This window comes from Actinia tenebrosa, unplaced genomic scaffold (assembly GCF_029948245.1).
Source record: "Actinia tenebrosa isolate PJP-AT-01 unplaced genomic scaffold, QUT_ActTen_1.0 PGA_scaffold2__45_contigs__length_23673736, whole genome shotgun sequence".
Lineage (NCBI taxonomy): Eukaryota > Metazoa > Cnidaria > Anthozoa > Actiniaria > Actiniidae > Actinia > Actinia tenebrosa.
In genome coordinates this window covers 12,265,622-12,282,642 of record NW_028292579.1, presented here as the reverse complement: position 1 = coordinate 12,282,642, position 17,021 = coordinate 12,265,622, and the positions used below count along the sequence as shown (strand labels likewise).

Genomic DNA, 17,021 nt, shown 5'->3' with positions numbered 1-17,021 from the left:
AACTTTAAAAATTGTACCACCACGCTTTTTTATGGAAAAATGTACTACTCAAATGGCACTATGGAAGGACAAAAAGTAACAAGTTCATGAGGCAACCCCTTTAAAATGCGGTCAATGATTTGGTCATGGAATTCAGGTGACCCCATTCTGGTTGCTGCGTAAAAGTTGTGGGCGTGTTCCTTCCAGAAATAGTGTATTTTCGCCGCAGTAGACCAATACATCTTTCGACGTGTCTCCTACAAGGCTAATACCTGAAATGTTCAAGTCACATGGGACAACGGGCTTTCCCTTGGTAAATGTGGAATTACCAGTGTTCCATGTTTAAAACAAACTTCTGTGATGGTAAATCACCCGATCAGCATGGATGTATCCCCTGGGGTCAACTTATCTAAAGAATCCACAATTCTCAGTTAAAGATTTATCTGAGTGCGGCACCCCAAGCTCAGAAAACAAAGCAAATTGTACCTTGGGGAGTGATACCAAGTAAGGATCTTTGATGGTGTTGTGGCGCTTATAGATGAAGAAAGTTTGAGATTGGCCATAAGATTTGTGCGTTTTCAATAAAACTTCAAGCAATCGATTATGACAGTTAACTTTGCGCCTAAATTATATTGAAAGCCATTGGCATGTTTTCACAACTGTTACCTTTCAGGCCAAATGGATTAAAGACAGGACAACCTAGAACACATTGCCAATATCCAAGAAGGTAATATCTGATACACTTGACAGGGGACCCCACGAAAAAACGATTACCTAGGCTTGAAAGGACCGTTTAGTATCAGCATTATCTTAGTACCGCACAGAATTTCTTGAAATTCTATTAAGAACTGTAATTCCGTTGAAACATGTGGCGCGACAGCTCAAAACACCACCGTCAGGATTCATTAGGAAGGTAAGTCCTGTTGGAATCGAACTTTATCAGCTGTTATCGAAAAGGATTCTCTGTCAGGAGCTCTGATATGCAGATGTTAAAAACAGTATCAAATTATCTGTCTGTTGTGTCAGCGTCGTGAACCTTTCAAAAAATAAGTTAAGGTCAAGTCCAATCTGTGTTGACTAGTCCTTGAAAAGTCACTCCGGGTTCTGGGTGCTCTTGTCGAGTAGTTCTTCACGTCATCATTCGCAATGCTTGCAGAAGGCTCAAATAAAAATTATGAATTACTCAGGTGTTGCTGTTAGAAAAACTCGATATCTTGGACAGCACTCCCAAGTTGATTCAGTCCTCTTTTTCCTCATTGACTCCCAAGTTTGGCTGATGTTATTTTTGTTAGTGATTTTCGTTTTCCTGGGCGTCTCTTGCCTGTCAGTAGTTGTTCTTTCCCCCAATCTGTCTTAGCAGGGTTTCGCTGCTTCCGACCTTCGATCTTACCTTCCTGCCTTTCCTTTTTCACAAGGTTAAGTAGGTTTTGGAACCCAATCAATATTATATCTGTCCCAGACTTTTGCCAGGCTTTGTCGATCTTTGTTTCTCAGAGACAAAGTGAAGAAAACAAACCCGTTCGGTTTATATTTTTATCTGAACCCTCTTCTGAGCGTCAGTATCGCTCGACTGATGGCGAAATCCAAAGCCCGACCTTCTCCGCTCTCGTGTTCATCTCTTCGTGCTCTTCGCGCCTTGATCGATACTCACTTTAGGTATTGAAGAAAAGGAAACTTTTTTCTTACCGCTCTTTGAACCGCAACCAATTCCGATACAATGCACCATGTTCCGTGAAAAGTTCACACATATCTCTCTGTCGCGTCTGTTTGTTTACTATCGAGCCGGGGCAAAAAGATGGCATCCCTCCTTCCTTCTATTCCCCCGTCTACATTGATAGCACACCGTTGTCAAGACCGGTGTCACGTGGGTGAAAGCCAAGAATAGCCCATGGTTTTAATCGATTGGGACCATTTTCACACCTTTCAAAAAATATGCATTATTCATGAAGGATGCAAAATAGGTTATTTTTGGTCATTTCAGGCAAAAGCATGGGCTATAAGCCCATGTTTTTAACCGATTTTGGACCATTTTCACACGTTTTCAAAAAACATGCTTAATTCATTGAAGGATGCAAAATAGGTTATTTTTGGTAATTTTCGGGCAAAAAGCATGGGCTATAGCACATGGTTTTTATGGATTTTGGACCATTTTCACACCTTTTCAAAAAATATGCATTATCCATGAAGGATGCAAAATAGGTCATTTTTGGTTATTTTCGGGCAAAAAGCATGGCTATACCCATGGTTTTACTAGATTTGGACCATTTTCACACCTTTTTATAAATTATGTTATTTTCATAAGGAATGCAAAATTGGTTATTTTTGGTAATTTTCGGGCAAAAAGCATGGGCTATAGCCCATGGTTTTTATGGATTTTGGACCATTTTCACACCTTTTAAAAATATGCATTATCCTAAGATGCAAATAGGTCACTTTTGGTCATTTTCTGGCAAACAGCAGGGCTATACCCATGGTTTTTCACATGATTTTGGACCATTTTCACACCTTTTCAAAGAGATGCATTATTCATGAAGGATGCAAAATAGGTCATTTTTGTTATTTTCGGGCAAAAAGCCTGGTCTTAGTCCCATGGTTTTTACCGATTTTTGGACCATTTTCACACCTTTTTAAAAATTATGCAATTTTTCATAAGAATTTAAAATATAGTCATTTTTGGTAATTTTCGGGCAAAAGCATGGGCTATAGCCATGGTTTTATCGATTTTGACCATTTTCACACTTTTCAAAAAGATGCAGTATCCATGAAGGATGCAAAATAGGTCACTTTTGGTAATTTTCGGGCAAAAAGCATGGGCTATACCCCATGGTTTTGACAGATTTTTGACCATTTTCACACCTTTTCAAAAGATATGCATTATTCATGAAGGATGCAAAATAGGTCATTTTTGGTTATTTTCGGGCAAAAAGCATGGTCTATAGCCCATGGTTTTTACCGATTTTGGACCATTTTCACACCTTTTTAAAAATTATGCAATTTTTATAAGGAATTCAAAATAAGTCATTTTTGGTCATTTTTGGGCAAAAAGCATGGGCTATAGCCCATGGTTTTCCTCGATTTTGGACCATTTTCACACCTTTTCAAAAAATATGCATTATTCATGAAGCATGCAAAATAGGTCATTTTGGGTCATTTTTGGGCAAAAAGCATGGGCTATATAGCCCATGGTTTTAACCGATTTTGGACCATTTTCACACCTTTTCAAAAGATATGCATTATTCATGAAGGATGCAAAATAGGACATTTTTGGTAATTTTCAGACAAAAAGCATGGTCTATAGCCCATGGTTTTTACCGATTTTGAACCAATTTCACACCTTTTCAAAAGATATGCATCATTCATGAAGGATGCAAAATAGGTCATTTTTGGAATTTTCATAAGGAATGCAAAATAGGTTATTTTTGGTAATTTTCGGGCAAAAAGCATGGGCTATAGCACATGGTTTTTATGGATTTTGGACCATTTTCACACCTTTTAAAAAAATTGCATCATGAAGGATTCATTTTTGTCATTTTAATCCATGATTTTGGACCTTTTCATGCAAAATAGGTTATTTTTTTGGTCAGTTTTGGGCAAAAAGCATGGGCTATAGCCCATGGTTTGACCGATTTTGGACCATTTTCACCCTTTTCAAATAGGTTTTTGGTATAAAAGCTGGTATGCCATGTTTTTTACATTTGACATTTCAAACGTTATGCTATTTTAGGTGGTCATTTTGGGGCAAAAAGCATGGGCTATAGCCCATGGTTTTACGATTTTGACCATTTTCACACCTTTTCAAAAAATGCATTATCATGAAGGATGCAAAATAGGTCATTTTTGGTCATTTTGGGCAAAAGCATGGGCTATATATAGCCCATGGTTTTACCGATTTTGGACCATTTTCACACCTTTTCAAAAGATATGCATTATTCATGAAGGATGCAAAATAGGACATTTTTGGTAATTTTCAGACAAAAAGCATGGTCTATAGCCCATGGTTTTTACCGATTTTGACCAATTTCACACCTTTTCAAAAAATATGCATTATCCATGAAGGATGCAAATAGGTCATTTTTGGTCATTTTCGGGCAAAAAGCATGGGTTATAGCCCATGGTTTTTACCGATTTTGGACCATTTTCACACCTTTTTAAAAATTATGCAATTTTCATAAGGAATTCAAAATAAGTCATTTTTGGTCATTTTTGGGCAAAAAGCATGGGCTATAGCCCATGGTTTTTACCGATTTTGGACCATTTTCACACCTTTTTATAAATTATGTTATTTTCATAAGGAATGCAAAATAGGTTATTTTTGGTCATTTTTGGGCAAAAAGCATGGGCTATACCCCATGGTTTTGACAGATTTTGGACCATTTTCACACCTTTTCAAAAGATATGCATTATTCATGAAGGATGCAAAATAGGTCATTTTTGGTCATTTTCCGGCAAAAGGTATAGGCTATAGCCCATGGTTTTCCTCGAATTTGGACCATTTTCACAGCTTTTCAAAAAATATGCATTATTCATGAAGGATGCAAAATAGGTCAACTTTGTTCATTTTCCGGCAAAAAGTATGGGCTATAGCCCATGGTTTTCCTCGATTTTGGACCATTTTCACACCTTTTCAAAAAATATGCATTATCCATGAAGAAGGCAAAATAGGTCATTTTTGGTTATTTTCGGGCAAAAAGCATGGGTTATAGCCCATGGTTTTTACCGATTTTGGCACCATTTTCACACCTTTTTAAAAATTATGCAATTTTCATAAGGAATTCAAAATAAGTCATTTTTGGTCATTTTTGGGCAAAAAGCATGGGCTATAGCCCATGGTTTTCCTCGAATTTGGACCATTTTCACAGCTTTTCAAAAAATATGCATTATTCATGAAGGATGCAAAATAGGTCATTTTTGGTCATTTTCGGGCGAAAAGCATGGGCTATACCCCATGGTTTTGGCGGATTTTGGACCATTTTCACACCTTTTCAAAAATATGCATTATTCATGAAGGATGCAAAATAGGTCATTTTTGGTTATTTTCGGGCAAAAAGCATGAGCTATAGCCCATGGTTTTTACCGATTTTGGACCATTTTCACACCTTTTTATAAATTATGATATTTTCATAAGGAATGCAAAATAGATTATTTTTGTCATTTTTGGGCAAAAAGCATGGGCTATAGCCCATGGTTTTAATCGATTTTGGACCATTTTCACACCTTTTCAAAAAATATGCATTATTCATGAAGGATTCAAAATAGGTTATTTTTGGTCATTTTCAGGCAAAAAGCATGGGCTATAGCCCATGTTTTTATTCGATTTTGGACCATTTTCACACGTTTTCAAAAAATATGCATTATTCATGAAGGATGCAAAATAGGTTATTTTTGGTCATTTTTGGGCAAAAAGCATGGGCTATATATAGCCCATGGTTTTAACCGATTTTGGACCATTTTCACACCTTTTCAAAAGATATGCATTATTCATGAAGGATGCAAAATAGGACATTTTTGGTAATTTTCAGACAAAAAGCATGGTCTATAGCCCATGGTTTTTACCGATTTTTGACCAATTTCACACCTTTTCAAAAGATATGCATCATTCATGAAGGATGCAAAATAGGTCATTTTTGGAATTTTCATAAGGAATGCAAAATAGTTGGTAATTTTCGGGCAAAAAGCATGGGCTATAGCCCATGGTTTTGATGGATTTTGGACCATTTTCACACCTTTTCAAAAAATATGCATTATCCATGAAGGATGCAAAATAGGTCATTTTTGGTCATTTTCATGCAAAAAGCATGGGCTATACCCCATGGTTTTGACAGATTTTGGACCATTTTCACACCTTTTCAAAACATATGCATTATTCATGAAGGATGCAAAATAGGTCATTTTTGGTTATTTTCGGGCAAAAAGGATGGGCTATAGCTCATGGTTTTAACCAATTTTGGACCATTTTCACACCTTTTCAAAATATATGCATTATCCATGAAAGATGCAAAATAGGTCATTTTTGGTAATTTTCAGGCAAAAAGCATGAGCTATAGCCCATGGTTTTTACCGATTTTGGACCATTTTCACACCTTTTTATAGATTATGTTATTTTCATAAGGAATGCAAAATAGGTTATTTTTGGTCATTTTTGGGCAAAAAGCATGGGCTATAGCCCATGGTTTTAATCGATTTTGGACCATTTTCACACCTTTTCAAAAAATATGCATTATTCATGAAGGATGCAAAATAGGTTATTTTTGGTCATTTTCAGGCAAAAAGCATGGGCTATAGCCCATGTTTTTAACCGATTTTGGACCATTTTCACACCTTTTCAAAAGATATGCATTATTCATGAAGGATGCAAAATAGGACATTTTTGGTAATTTTCAGACAAAAAGCATGGTCTATAGCCCATGGTTTTTACCGATTTTGGACCAATTTCACACCTTTTCAAAAGATATGCATCATTCATGAAGGATGCAAAATAGGTCATTTTTGGAATTTTCATAAGGAATGCAAAATAGTTGGTAATTTTCGGGCAAAAAGCATGGGCTATACCCCATGGTTTTTTACAGATTTTGGACCATTTTCACACCTTTTCAAAAGATATGCATTATTCATGAAGGATGCAAAATAGGTCATTTTTGGTCATTTTCCGGCAAAAGGTATAGGCTATAGCCCATGGTTTTCCTCGAATTTGGACCATTTTCACAGCTTTTCAAAAAATATGCATTATTCATGAAGGATGCAAAATAGGTCAACTTTGTTCATTTTCCGGCAAAAAGTATAGGCTATAGCCCATGGTTTTTCTCGATTTTGGACCATTTTCACACCTTTTCAAAAAATATGCATTATCCATGAAGAAGGCAAAATAGGTCATTTTTGGTCATTTTAAGGCAAAAAGCATGGTATATAGCCCATGGTTTTTACCGAATTTGGACCATTTTCACACCTTTTAAAAAAGTATGCATTATTCATGAAGGATGCAAAATAGGTCATTTTTGGTTATTTTCGGGCAAAAAGCATGGGCTATAGCCCATGGTTTTGATGGATTTTCGACCATTTTCACACCTTTTCAAAAAATATGCTTTATGGATGAAGGATGCAAAATAGTTCATTTTTGGTCATTTTAAGGCAAAAAGCATGGTCTATAGCCCATGGTTTTTACCGAATTTGGACCATTTTCACCCCTTTTTTAAAAATATGCAATTTTCATGAGGAATGAAAAATAGCTCATTTTTGGCCATTTTCCGGCAAAAAGCATGGGCTATAGCACATTGTTTTAACCGATTTTGGACCATTTTCACAGCTTTTCAAAAAATATGCATTATCCATGAAGGATGCAAAATAAGTCATTTTTGGTCATTTTCGAGAAAAAAGCATGAGCTATAGCACATGGTTTTGATGGATTTTGGACCATTTTCACACCTTTTCAAAAGATTTGCATTATTCATGAAGGATGCAAAATAGGTCAATTTTAGTCATTTTCGGGCTAAAAGCATGGGCTATACCTCATGGTTTCGATGGATTTTGGACCATTTTCACACCGTTTTAAAAATTATGCAAGTTTCATGAGGAATGCAAAATAAGTCATTTTGGGCCATTAGCGGGAAAAAAGCATGGTCGACCATGTGCTTTTACGGCGCATACTACCACGCATGCGCACTACATAGAATTAACGCATGCGCTGTGAAAGCGACGGCGATTGGTGACTGAACGCAAAAAAGGAAGCCCAATTTATAACTCGGTCGTTTCCGGCTTCGGAAAAGGCCGAGTAAAAACACGGCTTTTGGATCTTTTCTTAAAATAATGACTATCTAGGGAAAAAACAGAAGTGGATTCAGTTAATTCAACTATTAACTGTATTATATGGTTTTGATTGAATTCTATTGAAAAAAACCACCGTTCTTTTTGAGTTGAATGTACGCTATTGGACGTATTTTACAAGAGAAAGTGCATGACATAACCGGGATCAAGCTAGAAAATCATCTCTCCTTGATATAAAATAGAACCTGTCAAAAAAGCAGAAGCGGATTTGAAAACCCCGGGCTTTCCTGAACATTTTGGTATATAATTCATAGGAATTTGTTAAAATTTAGAACATTCGCCTCTTATGGTTTATTTGGTTTTGTAGCCTCGAAAACACGCTCTAACTACTAGTTAGCGAAAGAATAGAAGATTTACAGGGTCATTTAGGATGTTTTGTCACGTAGTTTACTTGTGCTATATAACTTTACTTTTAAGAACAACCTTTTGCTTTGGAAAGAGAGGAAAAAGACCGAAAAGAGCAAATATTCCAAATGTATGGGCAATTTTTTCCAATGATACTATTTTCGTATTCTTACAATATTACTGTGTACCTTGTTTATACTCAGGGCTAGCCTTATGTTAGCTTCAAAATATTCAAAACTACTAACGGCTATTTACGACTTCAACAATTACAAACAGTTTAAAATTCCAAGGACTTTCACTAAAACACATGAATATGGAGAACTGTTCACATCATTGCTTATCCAATGAAAATGCTCGTGAGCGACACCGTCACGGTCACGCGCGGTTACGGAGGAATGTTTTCACAGTCACACGAATTCTTTTCGATCTCTATGAGCACGTGGCTGCAGGCTGCAAACTGACGGCCGCACCAAACTTCTACTGCACCCAGATAAGGACTGAAATATCGTCCTCTTCACAGTTTTTCTAAAATTCTTACTCATAGTCATGTATATTATTGGGTTATAGATCACTGAAGATTTGGCTAAAAGTTCAGGGATTCCCGCCTCACCGTGCGCCAAAACGTGACCTCTACGGAACATGGCTCCCAGGCTAACAGCGCAATACGGAGACCAACTGATGACAAATGCCACAATAGTCATAATAATCATGTGCACTATCTTCATCTGGGATTGGTGATGTCTGCTCTGTAAGATTCCAAGATTGGTAGGCACGTTACTCTGAGATAGAAATCTGTAGTGAAGGAAAAGTATCTGTATTTAGATTTAAGGAGGGGGACGTGGCGGGGGGAGGGGGTGCTATAAACCGTGAGTTTCAATTAAAATAAACGCGAAAACCCAAGAGTCTGCAAAGTAAATCGCAAAAAATGAATCCTCACTTCTCGATGAAAGCGCAAAACTGCAAAATATAAAGAAATTATCCGAAAAACAGCAAGTAAGATCGTACGAATCCGCACGTCCCCTCCATACCAATATACATTGTATCCATTTGATACTCTATCTGGAACGGAAGATGTGGTTAATTCTATTTGGACTGACAGATTGAGGACAGCATTCAACAGCCCAGTCACGTAAAAACGTATTGCTCTTTTTTTCGAATATGTTGGATCAGTTCGGCAGATTATTTGAAGTATTTCAGTGCTGGCCGTGTGATAGCGGTCAAGTGTCGATAAAACTGATTGGTGGTCGAATATTAAACAACTGACTGAACACCAATGAAGCTTTTTAAAAATTCCGTGTTAAAACTGAGTATTTGCTTTATTGTCCTTTTCACAGGCGTTCGCGGTCTGGAACAAGAGTACCTCTTGAATACACATTGTAAACGCCGCAGGCATTACGTGCGCAAATTGCGTTATCTGTTTCAAGATACTCCTAATAACCGGGCCAAGTGATTGAGTCCAGTTCACATGGTACACACCAGTATTACTTGTCAGTGGTATTCCAGAGATAACAATGTATTTGTTTTGCTCTCGCTTAATAAGGATTAAGGAGATGTCAGATGATCCGATTGTCAGCCACATCTGTATGGCGTTATATTCCCGACAAAATTCAACATCAGGCTTTCAACATTCTTATAAAGAATTCAGTGTTTCACTTGCAATGCAATATTGTTAGTTGCTTTTCCGACATTGAAGATTTCGATTTCAACTTAGCTGTAATCTCGTCCAACATTCGAGTTCCACGATTGAACATTCGTTAATAGCTTTCCGTGCCTGGACAAAATTCAACATTGCTCTTTTGACATACATCAATTTCAACATTCAACTTTGAGAACGTTATTTTCTAAACAGTATATTAAAATGAACCACTAGAGTTTCTCGTTCAAGGACTAAGGTTTTAAAGTTTTTAGATACAAACACATAATCTATTTCCGTCATTGTTGGATTACAATCCAACATTCAAGTTCTACCATTGAACTTCACGCACGAGTGCGTTTGACCTATGCCATAGTAAGCAGATGTACAGTGATGACGTGGGCTCATCACACGTGCTTTAGTGCTGCACGAACTACACTTACTGTAGCTTGCAGAGATGGCGGACGAGGAAGCTAAAGCAACCCTTCGACGTCGCGTAGCTGAGCAGTTACTTTCTTGGGCAAACACTGGTGAGATTTCGATCGAGTGAACGATGGCATCTGTTTGAGATGCCAGAGGTTGTATCGATTTTTGTGAGAGATCGGCAAAGATACAACTCCATCATTTTCTTGCGTGTTGTCTCGGTTATCTAAATCGGAAATTGTCTGTAGAATAATACGAGGAGCTTCGAGATAAGGGTTCGCCATATTGGAATCAACGGCAGTGATCTCACAGGCTACCCAATTTCACAACTATTTTTGAGACGTGGGGGATGGGAGTACGAAACACCTCGAAATAAGGTGTTTTTTGTACAAAACAAAACAAAACAAAACAAAACAAAAAAAAAAACAAACCAAAAAAAAAAAAAAAAATTATTCAACAGGATTCAAGGTACCACGACACGATATAAGTAACTTTCACAATATACTACAGTGTAGCTTTGTAACAGAACCCTAACTGCAATCCAACACCCCCTTACTAAGAAGCTTTAGGTGGAACTTTCAATTTAGTTCAGGCTTTAAGTTACACTTCGGGGCAGCCTCCAAACTGAAGATTAGATAAAAGCAAAATCTCACCAGTGTTTGCCCAAGAAAGTAACTGCTCAGCTACGCGACGTCGAAGGGTTGCTTTAGCTTCCTCGTCCGCCATCTCTGCAAGCTACAGTAAGTGTAGTTCGTGCAGCACTAAAGCACGTGTGATGAGCCCACGTCATCACTGTACATCTGCTTACTATGGCATAGGTCAAACGCACTCGTGCGTGAAGTTCAATGGTAGAACTTGAATGTTGGATTGTAATCCAACAATGACGGAAATAGATTATGTGTTTGTATCTAAAAACTTTAAAACCTTAGTCCTTGAACGAGAAACTCTAGTGGTTCATTTTAATATACTGTTTAGAAAATAACGTTCTCAAAGTTGAATGTTGAAATTGATGTATGTCAAAAGAGCAATGTTGAATTTTGTCCAGGCACGGAAAGCTATTAACGAATGTTCAATCGTGGAACTCGAATGTTGGACGAGATTACAGCTAAGTTGAAATCGAAATCTTCAATGTCGGAAAAGCAACTAACAATATTGCATTGCAAGTGAAACACTGAATTCTTTATAAGAATGTTGAAAGCCTGATGTTGAATTTTGTCGGGAATATAACGCCATACATCTGCGGCATCGCGGAACCGTAGTGTATTTCATCACAACTTGCTACAAATTAAAATGGTATTTCTGTGGTATATGCTAGGTGTATCTGAATTGCATCTGTAAGTGGCAAACCTTAGGTTAAGATGACATGATAGTCAAGGTAATGACACGTGTTCTGAATTGAAAAAATAGAGAGAGAGAGAGAGAGAGAAAGAGAGAGAGAAAGAGAGAGAACACTGAACCGGCTTCTCTTCTTTCTTATAAACAGACCTGATTAATCTTAGCAAAACCGTAGTCGAAAAAGCTTTTATGGCCTCAAAAATTCAACTTTTTCAATGGCACAAAGGCTCACTGAATAAATTCCCACAGAGACAAATATTTTACACACGTGAAAGATGAGAACAACCCTAATGCGTACCTGTAAATCCTGTAGAAGCTCACCAGAATTATTGTCATGGGCAGAAAGAAGCCTATAAACATCAGTCCAATGCTGTATGTCAATGCCTCGATAGTATTGGATCCCCACTCAGGACCACAGCTGATTCCCGCTGAACCTGGAACAAATCGACTCCAGCCAAGCAATGGAGGACTCATGGACAAAATCCCGTAGATCCACGCGCCAACTAGGACAGACACTGTAAACTTTCTTGAAAGGAATTTGTCTTTTCTAGTGACCACTGGTTTTACAGAAGTGATGGTGTAACACATTAAAACGCTTATTTCAGTTAACATTGCAATAGATGCAATGCCTGTTGCACCGTTTACGAATGCTGACCACGTACAACGGGATTCGCCAGAGACAAGTTTCATGCCTGACAAATTAGCGGTAATGGCGACGGGGTACCCAAACAGCACAATAAAAAGATCTGCGACAGCCAGGTTGATGACAAACGGTGCGATCACTTTAGTTCGCTGCTCTCTTTGTAGAAATACAATAATCGTCAGTACGTTTCCAAGAAAGCCGAGTGTCAGAATAAAAAACATGACGGTGCCGTAGCTGTAATAATTCCGGTCGTACCATGCAAGAGATCCGGTGCTTGACGCATTTGTGGTGATGTCAAAGATAGATAAACCATGTAGATCGGATCTACCGTTTGTAGAGAAGGAAGCATTGGTTTTGTTTTCAAAGGACTTACCAGCCATATCATCATCTGTCTTTGAGGAAAAATTTAAAGAATAAGTTACTCGAGTTGTACGTGTCGTTGACCATCACACACGAGACCACGAGACCAAAAATAGACAAAACAACTTATCAAACCGATATTATGATACTCTGTCAATAATTTGATGACATTTTAAGTGCTTGTGAAAACTAATGACTGACCTGAAAACTAGACAGCCCGGCAGGGGACAACTACCAAAATGAGGACACAAATTAGACATCCCAGTCAGGCACACGTACAATACTTAAAAGATAAGTAATCGGTTAACAATCTATTTGCAGTGTATCGGAGTGCCCTTATTAAATTTTTAGTGTTGCTATCTCGACTTCTCCACATGAACGAGGTAACCTAGTTGGGCCTTAGTTGACAAACCTAAGTTGTCATTCCTTCTTCTAGTGTTTCTAATAAAATTGCGGTAATCGAATGCTTTCTATATTTGTGCTTCTCCACAAGAACGAGGTAACGCGCTGTTAAGCGTCGTCTTTTCTGCCAACACACACTTATCAGCCGAAAATACTTTTGAGATTGGTTGTAATAACTTTCAAATTTGTTGGCCTTATTGTGGTCAGCTTGTCAACAACTTACCATTCGCACCATGTATGTGCCATTTACCGCTTAGAAACAAATCACACTTCCAGGGCTATCTCACCATACGGCATTCCGAGTGAGATGCATTTTCTATTCATATTGCTACAACCTTCAGACCTTGAACATTTCTTCACTCTTTTTTCACGTACTTGAGTTTTTCATGTTATACAACCTATGGTTTTTAATTTCGGTCAATCAAAACTTTACTAACTTAATACTCCGTTGATAGACAGAAGCCAATTAACTCTGGCCAAAACAAGTGCCGAGTCTGGGGCTGCTTCGGTCACAGAAATATAAAAAAAAAACTTTTAATCGAATGACTAATAATGACTTTCCCCCAGAAATGGTACCATTATTTGGAAAATAACACGAAGTCTTACCCGAAAGTCCTGAAAGTCCCTGAAAGACCAGAGACCTGCTCATGTATCGATTGACGTCCTGTTAATTAATCTGCTTTGTTATTAGTCCTTTTTGTTTTGTAGTGGCTTTTTGCACGGCTTAAGACATAGCATTGTTCGCAACTACAGGTATCAAACACCAAAAACAACTAACTTGTAAGACTTTTCTATGCATTTTTCAAGTTGAAGCTCGTAACTCAGTGTTAAAGGGAAAGAAAGGTAAGCATAGTAAAGATATACATATATATATATATTATATATAGTGTTAGCACAGCGTGAAACTATTATAGTTGGGTGCTAATGGATTTTCACTTTAGATCTGGAGATAATGCTCCCATTATAATAGCTGTCTTTTCAGAGATAATGAACTTTGGACGGATTTTGTGAAACAGTGGTGAGCAAATTTTCTGCACACAAGAAGACGGTAGGCAAAAATGTACCAGCTAAAAGTGAATTACACAAGTTCTCAATAGAATACAAAACAGCTTCGTCATTTAAAAAAACTTTCCTCTCAACCTTAAAAAAAAAAAGTTACGTATAAGCTATAGCTATAAGTAGACAATGAAATCCCCAGAGATCAATTATGCGAGTATACGTTCCCCGTTACCATGACGACAGATTTTTGGACTCAGCAACAAGACGCTCTTAAACTCCGAGTTACTTCAATATTGGCTGCCCAATAGACTTTATTAGACTAAATTTCCTCACTTTTATTTTCTTAAAACAAGTTTTTTTTTAGAGGAGGTACTAATGGTTCTCGGCAAGGGCAGCTCGAGTTGTAACTTCGTAGCCCAGGATCAAATTTGGTAAGTTTTCTGGAACAGTCACTTGTACTAGGACGTCGTATTTCAGCTGTGTTGACTCTTATCATTTTCACGTTGTACTGTCTTGTGTTTTATTCACACAGTCGTGTTTGCAAAACACTCTAAAATAGAACGCCTCGAAGATTTAATTCTGGTGTTTTAGTCTCATAGTTCCTTGCGGTCTGATGTGAAAGAGTTTATCACTCGATGTTGCCAAGCGAACGAGCAAAAGTTTATTACTTCTAAATGGCTTCCAGATTGCGATTAAGATCTTAGTTTACGAAAAATATATTTATTTCAGGAAAGATCACGTTGTACATGAACATGGAGCCTCGAAATACTGGCCCGAAAATTGGGGATTCTTAATCGAGCAATATCAGAAAGTAAGTAAAGTATCATCATTATATGAGGGCATAAAGTTCGATCAAGTGGGAATCAAGTGAACTGTTTACTTAAGGGAGCTATACCAATTTATTTATTTTGAATAATTTTCAACTGTTTTGATCTAATAACGCTCTAAAAACCTTGAAATTAAATCTAGAGGTTTGGCACTGTTTTTAATTCCTTTTTTACGATTGTGCTCTCCCTCTTGAGCTGAAGCCTGCTAGCAACAGGGAGCCCAAAACTATTTAATGTGCCGTAAATGTCACAGTATATAAACATGGCAGACTTTTAAACTACGACACTGAATAACTTGAGAATTTTGATAAATTAGAACGGAGAAAATGCTTATTGGGCCGTATATTTTCTAGAAAAAGATTTCTTAAATAGCATGTTTTCTAAAGTTTTACCACTATAATCTTTAAGGCAAATTATAATAAATTATAATTTGATAGAAATTTAATAATTTCTAATAATTAATTTCAAGCTGGCTAAAGAGGATACAACAGAAGCGACAGGAGCAGCAGCAGTGCGTGTCAAGCAAAGACGTGAAAATCTTAAGCTCCCTCCAATAGATTCAAGTGTTGCCTCCCAACTCTCTGTTGGCAAGTCTACAGCATTGTACCCAAACACTACCTCTCAGGAAATTGGGTGGAGATCAAGCCAGCGGCAATGCAACCTGGAGAAATATGGCAGATATTCTAAACCCAGGTCTTCTTTCTTAGGACAAATGAAATGGCCTCCAGAGAGCATTGGTTGATTGATATCCAATTTATATATTTTTTGTAGACTTGACATTCATGCCGTATAGTTAAGGTGCTGACACACAGTGCAACATTGCAAGCAACAAATTTGAATTGGGGTGACACACATTGCAACAAAATCACCCAACATCGCTTGTGTCAGCCTGATATGTTAAGATATATGGTCAGAAATTATAAATTTGGTGCAAGCTGATTAGCTGGAAATTTCAAAATGTTGCGGGCAATGTTGCAAGAGTAGAGCGCGATTCAACTTCAGATTTGTTGCATGCAACAAGTTTGGGGTAGACACACTCTGCAACAGTCCGGTTTCGTGAAATGTTGCATGTAATGTTGCACCGTGTCAGCACCTTTAGAGTACTCATGTTCATAAGGCCCTATTAGGGGGAAACTCATGTCTGAATTTTGTCACTTCCTATGTGGCAATTTCAGCACATTCTCGTTTATTTGCTTGTAGGAATTTCTGCCCAACAGGGCCTCACTCTCATAGATTTAGTCTGCCATTCGTCAATCTCATGTCACTTGTTCAAATTTAGCAGGGCCTCGATCACGGCATTACTATATTTAGAGGCAAGACCTTGAATCTTGGATAAATGGAAGGAAAAAAGGAAGAAAGGAAAGAACATGTCATCATTGCTAAATGAGAACTATTCAATCTATAGTGTCCTATTGGCAAAATTATTATAATTCTTGGTTATGTTTGTTAAAAATCAAGTCTAATTTATAACCTCTCGTGACAACTAATTCAAAGATATCTTAAAAAACCTTACAGACACCAATAGGCCATTTCATGGATTCCATTACTCAAGCCTCCGCAGCGTGTAGTTATTCTTTAGAATTTGACTACAGTCCGCAGTAATGAAAGGAATTTACACATCAACGAACAATTGAAACACTTAAAAATTTCACAGGTTGTAGGCAATTTCTAAAGAATATATTACACACTGACTAGGCTGAGGTTGACTAACAGAATCCGTGGTATGGTCTATTTATTCTTAGAGTTGCTCTATCAAAGGAAAAAACAATGCATTTCAGTCCTCATGAGTAAGACATTGGTTTGTCTTCTAAATTGAGCTGCATTGGTCCTGCGAGGAGTCAGCTTCAATCCCTAAACAGTGTGACCTGCCTTTTGGCCATAGACGAGCTTTGCATTGTGGCTATGAATTGTTGATAAAACTCAATTTCATATAAATGTAGTAAAAATCAACAAGCTTTATGGTACCCTGACGTGTGAACTGAAATAATCTGTTGTGAGTTACTGTGTTAAGGGACTAAGAATAAGAATAGCCACAGAAGCATCCAGATGTGCACAGCCTCGGCTTTGACTAGTGCTTTGAAACTTAAGCTTTCTAACTGTTGGTGGGAAGGGAGCATTGGGTGATGACGCTAAGAACAGCTATGGGGGAGAATAGGTACAAGTACTATCAAGATGTTAAATAGGTAGAACTGAGACAAAATATTTCATTGTACTAAAAGAGCAAAAATGAAATTATTTAAGTTTGTGTTGCAATATG

General features: G+C 37.5%; 2 protein-coding genes across 2 annotated transcripts; one reads left to right on the top strand and one right to left on the bottom strand.

Annotated features, from left to right (window-relative positions):
• Positions 1-8,064: 8,064 nt before the first annotated feature.
• On the bottom strand, positions 8,065-12,684 carry LOC116306569 (melanopsin). Its single transcript, XM_031716647.2, has 2 exons — positions 11,832-12,684; positions 8,065-8,934 (listed from the first exon to the last, which is right to left on the bottom strand). The coding sequence occupies exons 1-2, from the start codon at positions 12,554-12,556 to the stop codon at positions 8,550-8,552; spliced, it is 1,110 nt and encodes a 369-aa protein (XP_031572507.2). The 5' UTR covers positions 12,557-12,684; the 3' UTR covers positions 8,065-8,549.
• A 1,490-nt stretch (positions 12,685-14,174) lies between these two features.
• LOC116306271 (ciliary microtubule inner protein 1) lies at positions 14,175-16,999 on the top strand. The gene is made up of 3 exons (XM_031716299.2): positions 14,175-14,368; positions 14,667-14,748; positions 15,234-16,999. Exons 1-3 carry the CDS (start codon positions 14,313-14,315, stop codon positions 15,504-15,506), a joined length of 411 nt encoding a protein of 136 aa, XP_031572159.1. The 5' UTR covers positions 14,175-14,312; the 3' UTR covers positions 15,507-16,999.
• The last annotated feature ends 22 nt before the right edge of the window (positions 17,000-17,021 follow it).

Bases quoted from the DNA above. Each gene is read 5' to 3' on its own strand.
- LOC116306271 (XM_031716299.2), top strand. From the start codon at position 14,313: ATGGTTCTCGGCAAGGGCAGCTCGAGTTGTAACTTCGTAGCCCAGGAT. The intron at 14,369-14,666 runs GTAAGTTTTCTG...TATTTATTTCAG, and splicing joins GTAGCCCAGGATCAAATTTG to GAAAGATCACGTTGTACATG. The intron at 14,749-15,233 runs GTAAGTAAAGTA...ATTAATTTCAAG, and splicing joins TAATCGAGCAATATCAGAAA to CTGGCTAAAGAGGATACAAC.
- LOC116306569 (XM_031716647.2), bottom strand. From the start codon at position 12,556: ATGGCTGGTAAGTCCTTTGAAAACAAAACCAATGCTTCCTTCTCTACA. The intron at 8,935-11,831 runs GTACGCATTAGG...CCTTCACTACAG, and splicing joins AGCTTCTACAGGATTTACAG to ATTTCTATCTCAGAGTAACG.